This window comes from Sceloporus undulatus, chromosome 4 (genome assembly GCF_019175285.1).
Source record: "Sceloporus undulatus isolate JIND9_A2432 ecotype Alabama chromosome 4, SceUnd_v1.1, whole genome shotgun sequence".
Taxonomy (NCBI): Eukaryota; Metazoa; Chordata; class Lepidosauria; order Squamata; family Phrynosomatidae; genus Sceloporus; species Sceloporus undulatus.
The window spans coordinates 121,651,256-121,664,081 of NC_056525.1; the positions used below are offsets into that span (position 1 = coordinate 121,651,256).

The window sequence follows — 12,826 nt, forward strand, 5'->3', positions numbered from 1 at the left end:
ATTCAGACATAACTACTGCAATCTGGTTACACCAGGATATAAGGCCAGAGGATGAGAAAGCCTAGAATGTGCCTTGTTATTTGTTCCCCATTGCTAAATGGTCACTTAGCAGCCAGGAACTGAGTACTGAAACTGAGACAATGTTTACCAGCACATGAAATCAGCATGGCCTTGCCATGTCTCTACCTCCCCACCATTACTGCTGTAGGTCTGAGCCACAACAAATCCTACAAATAGATATACCGTAGTGAAGCCTGACCCAAATATTATCTCCTGTACTCAGGAAAGACAAAACAATAGTGTTGTGGAGGCAAGAGTCTTTGCATTTAAACACCAGGATTTTTAGACAAAGGCACTTTCACGTAATAATAACACTGTTCTGGGCTATTGCTATTATGCAAACCTTGTTTATAGTGGTTTGGTTGAGAAGGAACAATTAAGACCCATTAGTTTTGCAAAAGGCCATTGCCAGGTAGGACTGGTATATTTACATGGAACAGTGCTGCTGCCTACATGTTTGGACTTTTTCTTGGGTTGCCTGATGAGAACTGTCATTATGGGTGCCTATGTTTCAAAATTTACCCCTGGAACAAATGCATCTTTATTGTCCTATTTCCCATGGTACTAAGATAGTGCAGGAACTGCTGAAGCAAGTCCCATTTTCAAGCAATTAGGATAATGTGAGAAAGACTTATTGCAAGTTCCTTTGCACATCAGTATCATCCCTCACCAACCTGAACAAATGGCTGTATGGAAGGAGAGTTGCAGGACAGGCTTCTCCCATTACACCTGAGGCCCACATGCAAAGTAATAAACTCAACAGGCCAACCGACCAGTTGCCGGTTTAAAATGAAAACAAGAACAGGACATATTGTTTGAAGGTAGATTCTGTCCTGTTCTGACAGCACAGCTATTTGTTCTTGTTAGGCTTTCCTCAAAAGAAGCAGAAGAACAAGAAGAACAAGACTATACAAGTTCAATTGGATGGTAACATATTTTTATTCTTGTACTATTGTCTCCACTCAGCCAGATCAACTCCTCAGATGAAGGAAAAAAAATGGTGTATCCATGATCCTGGTTAACTTAAAAGTTGAGAGTAGGACAAAGATGAGATTTAGCATCACAGACCTTTTCAAATACCTAAAAGGTTCGCATATTGAAAGGCAAGGCCATTCAAGGAAGAACAAAAACCCTAAAAGCTCCGTAAAAGAAAAAGAAGTTGGTATAGGTAATGAAAAACAGGCCCTGGCTACAAAAACCATAAACAATTAGACAAGCTTAATTAGACAATTAAATGAACAAAAAATAATAGCAGCTTCTGAGAGTTCAAATCTAAAACATAAAGAGCCTCCGATACCAGTTTAGAACCTCTGGTCTCCAGAATGCTGCTGTTGTAAGGGAATAGCATGGCCCCATAAACACTCATTTACCACCCTCAACCCTCTGAAGTTCCCTAAATGGGTCAATGTGCTCACTCACATTGACAGTGCCATCAAGACATGGCTTGATTGTGTAAATGTACTATCGTGAGTAACAGCAGATGATCTTGCCCATTGTAAGGTTGAACACAATTCTTTCCCTTAGGGATGGACAACTGTTGCTCCCAACAGTTGGGGCTGCAACGGTTCCCAGACAACCTTGGAGGGCAACATACCACTGCTGTACCACCACTGCTACATTTTTTTAGGCCCAAGAAAACCCTTTTTACCCCAACATGAAGTGACCCAGAAAAGCGTAACAGGTAACTTTCTCTTGAAAAATGTCAGAGAGGGCCAAAACCATGGTGAAATTCTCCTTGCCCCCATTGGGCACTTCGGAACAAAATAAAAAATTTAAAAGGGTGGGTGAAAAACAATCCTGGTCTTTACATCAGTGTAGAACAGGCCACAATCTGTGTATCTGAAATGTTAAAAGGAGAGTTTTCTTGATATTTGGGAGCAGGCAAAAACAAACAAACAAACAAACAAACTATGCTTGGATGACTACATGAGTCTGCTCATGCCTCCTTAGAATTCCCAAGTCTGTGAAGGAGAGGCCACAGTAGGAACAGGAATAGGGCTTCTCTCCAGTATGGATCCGTTGATGGCGTTTTAATGAACCTAGACGTGTAAAGGTGTTGCCACAATCTTTGCAGGAGAAAGGACGCTCTCCTGTATGTGTCTGGTGATGCCTTTTCAACCTGACCAGTTGGACAAATGCCATGCCACATTCTTTGCACTTGAATGGCTTTTCCTCCCGATGGATTACTTTATGTTTGGAAAGCAAGCTAGAATTACTAAAACCTTTATTGCATATTGGGCAGAAGTAGAACTTTGAACCATCTTTTCCACGTTTTCTGACAACAGAACCTAGCTGTCCAGACTTCCTGCTATCATCTTGATTCTGCTGTGTTCCAGACCAGTGATTCCCTATAATGGCATTTCTCAAAACACTGGAGCGCTCAACCTTGTGGAAGCTGCGGAGGTGCCTCCAGACATCAGCGGGGCGAATGAAACCCTTGTTACATATTGGGCACTTGTGTGATCTCTCTGCAGAATGGGAAAGCTTATGAATCCGCAGGTTAGCTGCACGTAAAAACTCTTTGCCACAAAGGGAGCACTGGTATGAATTTCTAACTTCGTGGAGCTGCTTGTGTTCCTCAAGGCTACTGAGATCTTGGAAAGACTTCTCACACTTCTTACAGTGATGGAGCAAAGGTTTGCCTATCTGGGGTGGCAGATTCTCATCATCAAAAGTGTCAACAAGGATGATGAAATTCTCTTCTTCCTCTTCCTCTCCCCTTGGAGAATGCTTACAATGCTCAAATGTTTGGAATTCCAGGCTTTTACCTTCATAATGGAAGTTATATCTGGAGCCAGAAGGGACATATACACCAGGGGTGGTTGCATCCCATCGTTGGCAGTAGGCTGATATTTTCAAAGATGCTCTTGAAGAGATTTCCTCTCTTGTGGAATATGAATCTGGAGAGAGAACCACCTTATCTGAAAATGCATTAGGGTTGCTTGCAGGACAGAAAACTGGCACGTCGTCTTCCTCTACCTTTAGCAGTTGGCTGGCTTTCTCACCTATCCAATCAGAAATACAACTGGATTCACCAGAATAATCTCCTCTGGAGTTGCATGCATCACCTGCAGATTCCCAATCCACTTGCATCTCCATTGTGACACCGTGACAAGTTTTGCTTGATAGTCTTTAGCACCAATTTACTGTTCTCCCTAGGAAGAGATCCAAAATATTTTCATTAGTGTAAATCCCTACAGTTGTAATAGGTCAAGTGAAGTCATCAGAGTGAAGGCCTCATGGAGGAAAAGAACAAAATACTTATAAAAGACTTTTTAATTTTGATGTTTTTCCCCTATCAGGTATTATGTTATGTTTATATTTAATTTGCTTAATATTGTTTTGATGTGGACCCATGCTGAGGGGTTGGGGAAAGGATTTTCTATGAACCATATGTTTTCCTATTGATTGCCACTGTACTGATACTGCTTATTGTTATTGTCTGCTTTATATGGCTGGGGGGCTGGGAAGGAATTAGTTTGTTTTTTATTGTATTTTTATTATACTTCCACTGTTGTTAGCCACCTGAATTCCTCGTTGACTGGGCGGGATACAAATAAATTATTATTATTATTATTATTATTATTACACTGAGAATTTTAAGCTATTTCAAATTATTTAAACTGAATTGAACAGATCAACTGCTGTACACTGAAACACTGAGTAACTAGGCAAACCGTAACTTGTTTAGTGAAGATAGAAGGAAGAAATATCAACAATTTAAGATATGTGGATGTCACCATATTACTTATGGAAAACAATTAGGAAGAAAGGTTAAAGAAAGTGCAAGTACAGGCTTACTACTGAACATAAAGAAAACAAGAATAATGGCCAGAAATCAAAATAGTTAAAGATTTCCCATACCTTGGATCAAACATTAATCAGAAAAGAGATTGCAGTCAAGAAATAAGATAACTAGGGATGGGAAGGGCAGCCATGGAAGAACTAGACAAAATCCTAAAGAATAAAGATATACAACTGAGCACTAGAATTATAATTGCCTAACCATTGTATTCTCCATCATCATGTATGGATGTAAAAGCTAGACAGTGAAGAAAGTGGATAAGAAAATCGACTCATCTGAGATGTGGCGCTGAAGAATGCTGAGGCCAAAAAACACACAATCAAGTTGGTCCTTGAACAGATCAGACCTGAACCCTTCGCTGAAGCCAAGATGATCAAGCTGAGGCTGTCATACTTGGACACATGATGAGAAGGCATGACTCACTAGAAAAGACAATAATGCTAGCAAAGGTAGAAAGTAGTAGAAAGAGAGGTAGGCTGCAGGCCAGATAAGATAGACTCAATCACATCCCTGATTGAGTCTATCTTATCTGGCCTGCAGCCTACCTGCAGAGGCCACATGAGTTGGGGTCGACTCAAGGGCAGTTAACAACAACACATTTTTTTAGTTAACACATATTGGTCATGGTCTGAACAAAGGCATATTTAATTCAGTGAAAGAGTTAAACATGTGCTTCATTTGTTCCCACTTAATCAAACATCATGGAGATAGCATTTGGTCTTCATGGTCTTCTCCCACCCCTTGCAGACTCTGCAGGCCTTTAGAGCACATTCAGGAGAGTAGGGAGAGAGGTATGTACTCTTGCTGATACTGGAATCCAGCACTGGGACCTGAAAGTGCTTATCAGACTGGTCTGCCCCCACAAGCAAGGTCTGCACATGACAGAAGAATGCCATCCAAGCCGGGATGAGCATTCTGAATGCCATTTCCCAAGCACTTCTACTTGCACAATGAGTGGTTGGCTAAATATACCACAAGCCTTTGGTACCTGGATTATTCCTCATTGCATGTGCATTCTGGTTTGGGTCTCTCCCAGCAGGCCAAAGAAAGAATCAATAGTTCATAGCTTGTTTAATCATTCAGATTGCAAGTGGGGGGAAAATGGGAGTCAGCCTGCCTGCTCATCCCCAGTAAACTGGGGTTCCCACAGAGACCTGTTTTACTGCAACAAAATGAATCCAGTAGTGAAAATTAAGAGAGTATATCTTTTCTTCACTGTAAAATTACACATTGCTTTCCCAAACTTATCTAAGATGTCCTTCCACATTTCTAATTTTATTTCATGCTTTCCTCAGTGTTCTGCTATCAAACAGGCTTCTCCCATAAACCAATGATCCATCTATTTACCATGCTCTGCCCATAGACAGTAAGCCACACCAACAGCCATGCCTTTAGAGAGTGAGGGCTGCCACTAAAGGCTTCTTACCTTTCTTCCCAGCATTCCTTCTCTGTATGGTTGCTTTACATTAATGCTGCTGGGTGAGTGACAATTCTGTTTGTCTACCTCTTCTCTCTTGCCTTTCCACAGTACATTCAGCTTGCTGTCCCAGTCCCCATTTTGTTCCAATGTTTTGCCAGGAATTCAGCTTGTAGGATACAGGCCTGGGAGGTGGTCTATTGGGCATGGTGCCTGTGTCAGCCGAAAAGAAATTGTATTTTGCATATTTCATGTCCAGCATGGAAGTGCTATCTATATTCCTGGTCCCTCCACAGTTGTCTGCAGCAGCTGGCTTTCCTGCATGGCAGGGAGTTGGACTGGATGGCCCTTGTGCTCTCTTCCAACTCTATGATTGTATGATACATGTGTGTAAGAACACATGTGGGTGCAGTCACACTGATGCTGTTGTGCTGCCTCAGTTCCTTGCAATAGTCAGAACTTCAGACTAGTACAAGATGGAGACTTGCAATGCTGCAGGATTGTTGTATTGTATTGTATCCAGTCACACCTGGATTCATATCTTAAATCTCCATTACAAAACTATGTTTTTAACTCTCAGGCTTCTGTGGGAAATGCCATAAGAGAAAGACAATTGCTCAGATTCCTCCATACAGAATATTCCCCAGCCAAGCAGGCTGGGGAATTCTGAAATGTGTTGCCCCAAAAAGTAACTGTTCCAAACTGTCTGGAAGTTATCTCCATTAACCTTAGTGAAATTACAGTATTCCCTTAAAAAACATATATAGGATTCTGACCCATGTCTTAGACTATCACAAAAACAGAGACGAGGGGTGCATTTACACTGTAGAAATGATGCAGTTTGGCACCACTTTAACTGCCATGGTACCATCCTACAGAATCCTGGGATTTGCAGTTTTCTGAGACACTCTTTGGCAGAGAAAGTTAAAGACCTTGTTAAATTAAAAATCCCAGGATTTCATAGAATGGAACGACAGCACTTAAAGCAGCATCAATCTGCATTATTTCTGCAGTGTGGATGAAACCTTAGTTACTTTAGATTTATTTCTGATCAAAGGGCAAGAACTGACAGTATGTGAAAGTGGAAGGTATTTGGGAAGAAGGCAGTAGGATCTGAAATTCAAAAGGGAAAACCAAGTAGGCCTTAATGCTCATTAGACCAGAGAAAGCAAGTCAAGCAATTTCAACTTTGCTTCCCAAGCAGAGCTGGGAAAAAAGTAAGCTGGGAAAACTTAGCTTTTGGACTACAAGTCCCCAAATTTCCCTATCAGTATCACCACATTGTCTGGCTAGAGTATTCTGAGGCTGTAATCGGAACAGTAGTTTTTCCAAGCTCTGATTCCAAATGAGTAGTTGATAAAGAAAGCTTCATGGCTAGATTGCCTCTTCACTTGCCAGAATGCCAACTCATTTATTTGCTCTTGACCTGCTATAAATTTTCATTTGCAAGTCTATACTCTTTCCTGCTTAGTACTAGGTGATAAAGAGTCATTGTTCAATTAAATGTTTGTATTATCTTAACCATTTATGATAACTGAAGCATATGCAAATCATTGACAGTGTCTTTTTGCACTGGGAAAAAGCAACTACAACTTTTCATCTTAAGTGATTCTCATCTTGTCAATGCATTTATTGTCCAAAGCAGGCTTTCAAAATGGACTGCAATTAGCAGCTATAAGTACTGTCATGATAAGGCTGCAACCAGACAATAGGGCAGGTACCCAACAGGGCCATATTTGAATATCTGTTAACTCTTCTCTTTCCATCAAGATATTAAATTCAAGATATGATAGAGATATATAAAAGACTTTAAGATCAAGTGTGTTTTGCAATTTTTTCAATCTCCTCCCTGCCACCTTTTTGCAACACCTTTTCTTTATGGAGAGATCTAATAAACTTAAATGCTGGCATGAAATGCAGTTCTTTTGCAGGGAGCTTATTTAATAAAGACATTAATTTAATATGGAGTTTGGTTTATTATTCATCCTACTATTTAACTGCTGCAGGAATCATACTTAGCATGATCTAACAGTAGTGACAATAATACTTTTTCACCTGACCACTAACTCAACACCAAGCTTTCAATTTTTAAGAGAGAATGGGCAAGGGTGGTGCGCCAGGTGTTTTTGGACTGCAACACCCATAATCCCTCACTCTTGGTTATGGAGATAATTATTGGCACCCCATCCCACATTTGGAGAGACATACATTATTTACTCCTGTTCTAAGAGGATACAGAAATAAGGGGTCTGTATAGATGAGCTTTGGAAATCAATTGATCCTCCTCTCTTTCGCTCAGCCAAAAGAGCATGGTTTTAAAGAGTTAGCTTTTTCTGGTGCTCAGTACAGAATAGATTCTACTTTCCTCACAGACTCAAGATCAAAGCAAGGAAAATTTTTATAGTGCAATGATCCTGAATGAAGTGGCAGCACAGTCACAAATTCTTGCTCAAACAAATTAACGTAGACATTGCAACATATGCTCATGTAAGAACCAAACCATATAATCAATACCCCATGAGCATCCAACTCTAGAGACCAGGGTTGGAGTCCCCATTCCTCACTTATGGAAACCCATTGGGTGACCTTGGGCAAGTCACACCTTCTCAGCCTCAGAAACCTGATAGGTTCACCTTAGAGTCACTGTAAGTCCAAAACAACTTGAAGGCACCCAACAACAACAAAATTACTTCACACTTTGAGTGAAGTATCAGATACCCCTGCACTTCCTCCAGTACAACCAGCAAGTTGTGCTCAACAAGTGCCCAATCCTACCCAAGTGTTTTAGAAAAGAAGACACATTTAAATTAATGGGCCTTACTTCCATGTTGTTGTGTCCCTTCAACTGGTTTCCGATTTATGACAACCCCAAGGCAAACCTATCATGAGGTTATTTTGGCAAGTGCCATTGCCTTCCCCTGAGGCTGAGAGCATGTGACTTGCCCAAGATCACCCAGTGGGTTTTATGGCCAAGTTGGGAAATGAACCCTGGTCTCCACAGTGTTGTAGCCCAACACTCAAACCACTACACCACCCTGGCTCTCCTGCTGAAGAAACTTGCCAAGAAACCCCTGTGATAAATTTACCTTAGCATTGCCGTAAGTCGGAAACCACTATGCTATGCTGGCTCTCAACTGCCATCTTGTTATAGTGGTTTTAGCCAGAGAGGTCATTTCTGTACTGCCTGACTGCACAGTTCACAATTTACTGAATCAAATAACTCCTCCTTTACGCTGCCTATTTAGTCCCTCAGTTCCTTGCAATGGCAAAGAATGCTGTGTTCGCAGAAAAGCCACCATATCCAGTAATTTAAACTTCTCTTCTCCCTCCCCCACATGCCCTAGTTCAGATCTGGACGGGATTACAACAGTCACAAAGAATGCCATCTCTTTTGGGTTTCGCCCTCAGAAAAGAGAGTAGATATGGGAAAGAAGTATGTTAGAGAATATGTGTTACCTGTAACATCTTCTAAGTGCTGGAGATGCTGTGATTGTACAGGTACATTTACACACATGTGCTAACACTGTGATAAAATCTATCCATTTTGGCGCTCTGTACTTTCAGTTACCTTGAGTATCATAAACCAAAGACTTGTTCTTTGCCCTGGGTCATCACTTTTGTTCATATTTACCAGTAATAATAGGAACTTAAAATATAAATACATCATTTGTTTCCTTCTTGCTATTACTTGTTTGGAGATAGCACAGAACTGGAAGACAGGCTGCTTGCTCATGGTGAACTGGTGGCAAAGGTTCTGGAACACCTTCTTAATGGAAAAGTTATCAGACAGGACCAACATGATATCATGTCATACTCCTTTGGAACAGAAATGGTTAGCCTTTTTTATTTTTGTTAATTTCTCAGAACACCCTCCTCAACATTTGAACTCATGGAAATAATAATAATAATAATAATAATAATAATAATAATAATAGTAGTAGTAGTAGTTTATTTTTACCCCACTTTTCCAATGTGATCAATTATGTTGTTTTCTGATCTGACCCCATTTGCTCCATGATATATATAGTATTCATAATTTTTAAACTTTTCTCAATGGATTATGATCTCAATAAATTTTAATTAAAAAAAAAGTAAACAAAGAAATATGTCAGACACATTGGAAAGCTGCTGCCAGAGTAGGGAGCTAGATGGAATGATGGCCTGGCTTAGCATGAGGCACTTTCACATGTTTATCTGTATCAGATGTCCCAGACTACACCAGTGATTCTCAAACTCTGGTCCTCCAGCTGTTTTGAACTTCAGCTCCCAGAAGCCTCAACCATCTTGGCCAACAGACTGGGATTCTGGGAGATCAAAACACCTGGAAGGCCAGGGTTTTGGCATCACTGCTGGCAGCTGTCATCCAAATGATATGGAAAACATGAGATTAAAGAAAGGTAGCCTACATGTTCACATTAATTTTTCACAGAGCTTGAGCAGTCTCTTTCACACTACTCAATTACAGCACTTTTGATTTTACATTAACTGCCATGGATGCATCCAATGAGGCACTAGAGCTCTCCAGTTGAGAATCTATAAGTACCTCTCTCCAAACTGTCAATCCTAGGATGGAACCCATGGCAGACTCAACCTGGTGTAACTGAGTAATGTGAAAGACCTTTATTCACTTGCACAGTAAGTCCTTGTTATCCGCTGGGGCTTCGTTCCAGGACCCTCCTTGGATAACAAAATCCGTGGACGCTCAAGTCCCATTAAAGACAATGGCTCAGCAAAATGGCGACCCTTATATAAAATGGAAAATCAAGGTTTGCTATTTAGAATTGACACTTTTGGGGGGAATATTTTCAAGCTGTGGATGCTTGAATCTGTGGGTACAAAATCCATGGGTAAGAAGGGCTGAATGTACTACCACTTCCAGAATCCCTCAGCCAGTACACCAACATGCTAGCTAGGGGATTTCAGCAGCTGTATTTAAAAAGAAAAACAAAATCCAAACTCTGAGCTTTCAACACAAAATACAAAGACAAAATGCCATTTTTCCACATTTTTACAGCATATGGGGTGAACCTAGACAGTATAAAGTCTCTCCACAGCACCGATCGATACAATTCCTTGTGTATTTCAGTTGGCCTGAATAAATTAGTGGGTTCCTACTTGAAAAGCCACCCACCCCTCAGAATTTAAAATGATATATTTGTCCCCAAGACACAAGTTTCATCTGCTGTAAGTCTAAGGGCCAAGTGGCTGATACAAGCAGACGGAGCGGAAGATGGATAGGGGGCTGGGAAGAGGATGGCTTAGCCCAGTACTTAACAACTGGACAAGCTAGCTGGAACTTTTGGGAGCTGAAGCCCAAAACACCTCGAAGGCCAAAGTTTGGGAACCACTGGCTTAACCCTTCCTCAAGATGGAAGGAATTTAGCAAGACACATCCTCTGCCCTTGCTGCCTCTGGAGAGCCAGCATGTGGCATACTGGTTTGACCATTGGACTTTGGAGATTAGGGCTTGAAGAAGAAAAGCTAAATAAATAAATAAATAAATAATAAAAACCTTTAATTTATATCCCGCTTTTTGTTAAAAACAATCAAAGCGGTTTACAAGAGTTAAAATACATCCATATATACAAAATATCCCCCCTTAAAAGACAATTAAACAATATAGAATTTAAAATTACATAACAATTCGAAGCAATAAAAGTGGCAGAGTCATAATATATATGGGGGGACAATCACCATGTGGCTGAGTAGTTTATTCTGGAAAGGCCTGCCAGAAGAGATCCATCTTGATAGCTTTCTTGAAGCTGCCTACTAAGTTGGTGATTTGATGGATCTCATCTGGCAGGCCGTTCCGCAGGCTGGGAGCGGTTGCAGAAAAGGCCCTCTGGGAAGTTGCAGTCTAGTTTTTATAGGTTGCAATAAATTCTTCCCAGAGGATCTGTATGGGGTGGATTATACGAAAGTAGGCGATCCCTTAGATAGGTTGGGCCCAAGCCATGTAGGGCTTTAAAGGTAATAAGCAACACCTTGTACTGTGCTCAAAAACTAATAGGCAACTAGTGGAGTGCTTTAATATTTGTGTTATATGGTCACTCCTAGATGTTCCAGTGATCAACCTGGCCGCCATATTCTGCAATAATTGAAGTTTTCAGACTAGGCACAAGGGTAGCCCCATGTAGAGCACATTGCAAAAGTCAAGTCTCGAGGTTACCAGTGCATGTACTACAGTTTTGAGGTCATCCAGGAAAGGGTGCAGTTGGAGTATCAGCCAAAGCTGATAGCAGGCACTCTTGACCATTGCATTCACCTGATTCCTCATCAAGAAGCACCCCCAGACTGCGAACACAGTCCTTCGAGGAGAGTGTGAACCCTTCTAGGACTGGAGGTTGCAGCATGATGGTCAGTGTTGGACTGAGACTCTGCAGACCAGGGTTCAATTCCAAGCTTGGCCACTGGGTGACCCTGGGCAAGTCACACTCTCTCAGCCTCAGAAGAAGGCAATGGTAAACCTCCTCTGAACAAATCTTGACAAGAAAACCCTGTGACAGGGTCGCCTTAGGGTCCCCTAAGTCAGAAATGACTTGAAGGCTCACAGAATATTAATATTAATAATAATAATAATCCTCTGCTTACCTCATTTTACCCTTCTCTTTGCTGATGTGATTGGAGTCAACAGAAAGAACTTTTGTAGAGGGCCACCTGCCCCACTCCTTAAGTATTTATTTCATTATTTATTTCTCCCAGAAAGGTGGCTCACAAGATCAAAAAAACACTTTAAGAATGGGACGTGCTAAAACAAATGACAGGACTTGCCCATAAGAAATCATTGGAGAACACTTGCCCATAGGAATAAATTGGGGGATACTTGTCCATAGGGAAAGATTGGGGAATACTTGCCCATAGGGAAATATTGGGCAATACCTGCTTATAGGGAAGCATAGGAAACATCTCCAATGTTTCCCTATGGGCAAGCAGTGCCATTTGTTTGAGCACGCCCCTTTTAAAAACTTTACAACACAAGCTCTTACTTCCAAGGGCCTTTCTCTTAGTGGAGCTCAGGAGGATTCTGCTAGGAACAGGCATCCTGCAGAACACTCCTAACTTACAGGACTTACCTAGAGCTGTGCTGCTGCTGGGACCAGAGCGCGCGGATGCTGCAAAAAGCCAATGGGGGCCTCGCGCCACTGACTCTCACCTGCCCTGGGGCCGGTGGGCGTGGCCACCGCCGCTGCCGCCAGCCAATCGAGGCGCGGGGTGTGGCCTCGCGACGCCCGGCTCTTTTCGAATGCCCTCAGAAGAGGGGGAGGGGCCACTTCTTCCACAAGTTGCTTAATAATAAAACCCCACACAAGGCTATGTGCCTCCAAGTCGTTCAGCCCTTATGGCGACCCCAATGCTCTCTCAAGTCATTTTGGACTTCGAGCCTCTAGGGCTGAAGGGAGGAGTATAAGTACTATAAACAAACAAACAAACAAACAAACAAACACAGTCCTCAGGGGCACCTCTCCTGGGGTTTTCTTAGCAGGGTTAGTTCAAAGTCCCAAGTGCTCAGATGCTTTCCTCTGAGGCTGAGAGAGTGTGACACG

General features: G+C 41.7%; 1 protein-coding gene across 1 annotated transcript; it reads right to left on the reverse strand.

Moving 5' to 3' along the window:
• Positions 1–834: 834 nt before the first annotated feature.
• On the reverse strand, positions 835–12,437 carry LOC121927736 (zinc finger protein 226-like). Its single transcript, XM_042461594.1, has 2 exons — positions 12,356–12,437; positions 835–3,215 (listed from the first exon to the last, which is right to left on the reverse strand). The coding sequence occupies exon 2, from the start codon at positions 3,157–3,159 to the stop codon at positions 1,969–1,971; it is 1,191 nt and encodes a 396-aa protein (XP_042317528.1). The 5' UTR covers positions 3,160–3,215; positions 12,356–12,437; the 3' UTR covers positions 835–1,968.
• Positions 12,438–12,826: the final 389 nt, after the last annotated feature.

Excerpts from the sequence above, each read along its gene's own strand:
- LOC121927736 (XM_042461594.1), bottom strand. The coding sequence starts at position 3,159 with ATGGAGATGCAAGTGGATTGGGAATCTGCAGGTGATGCATGCAACTCC.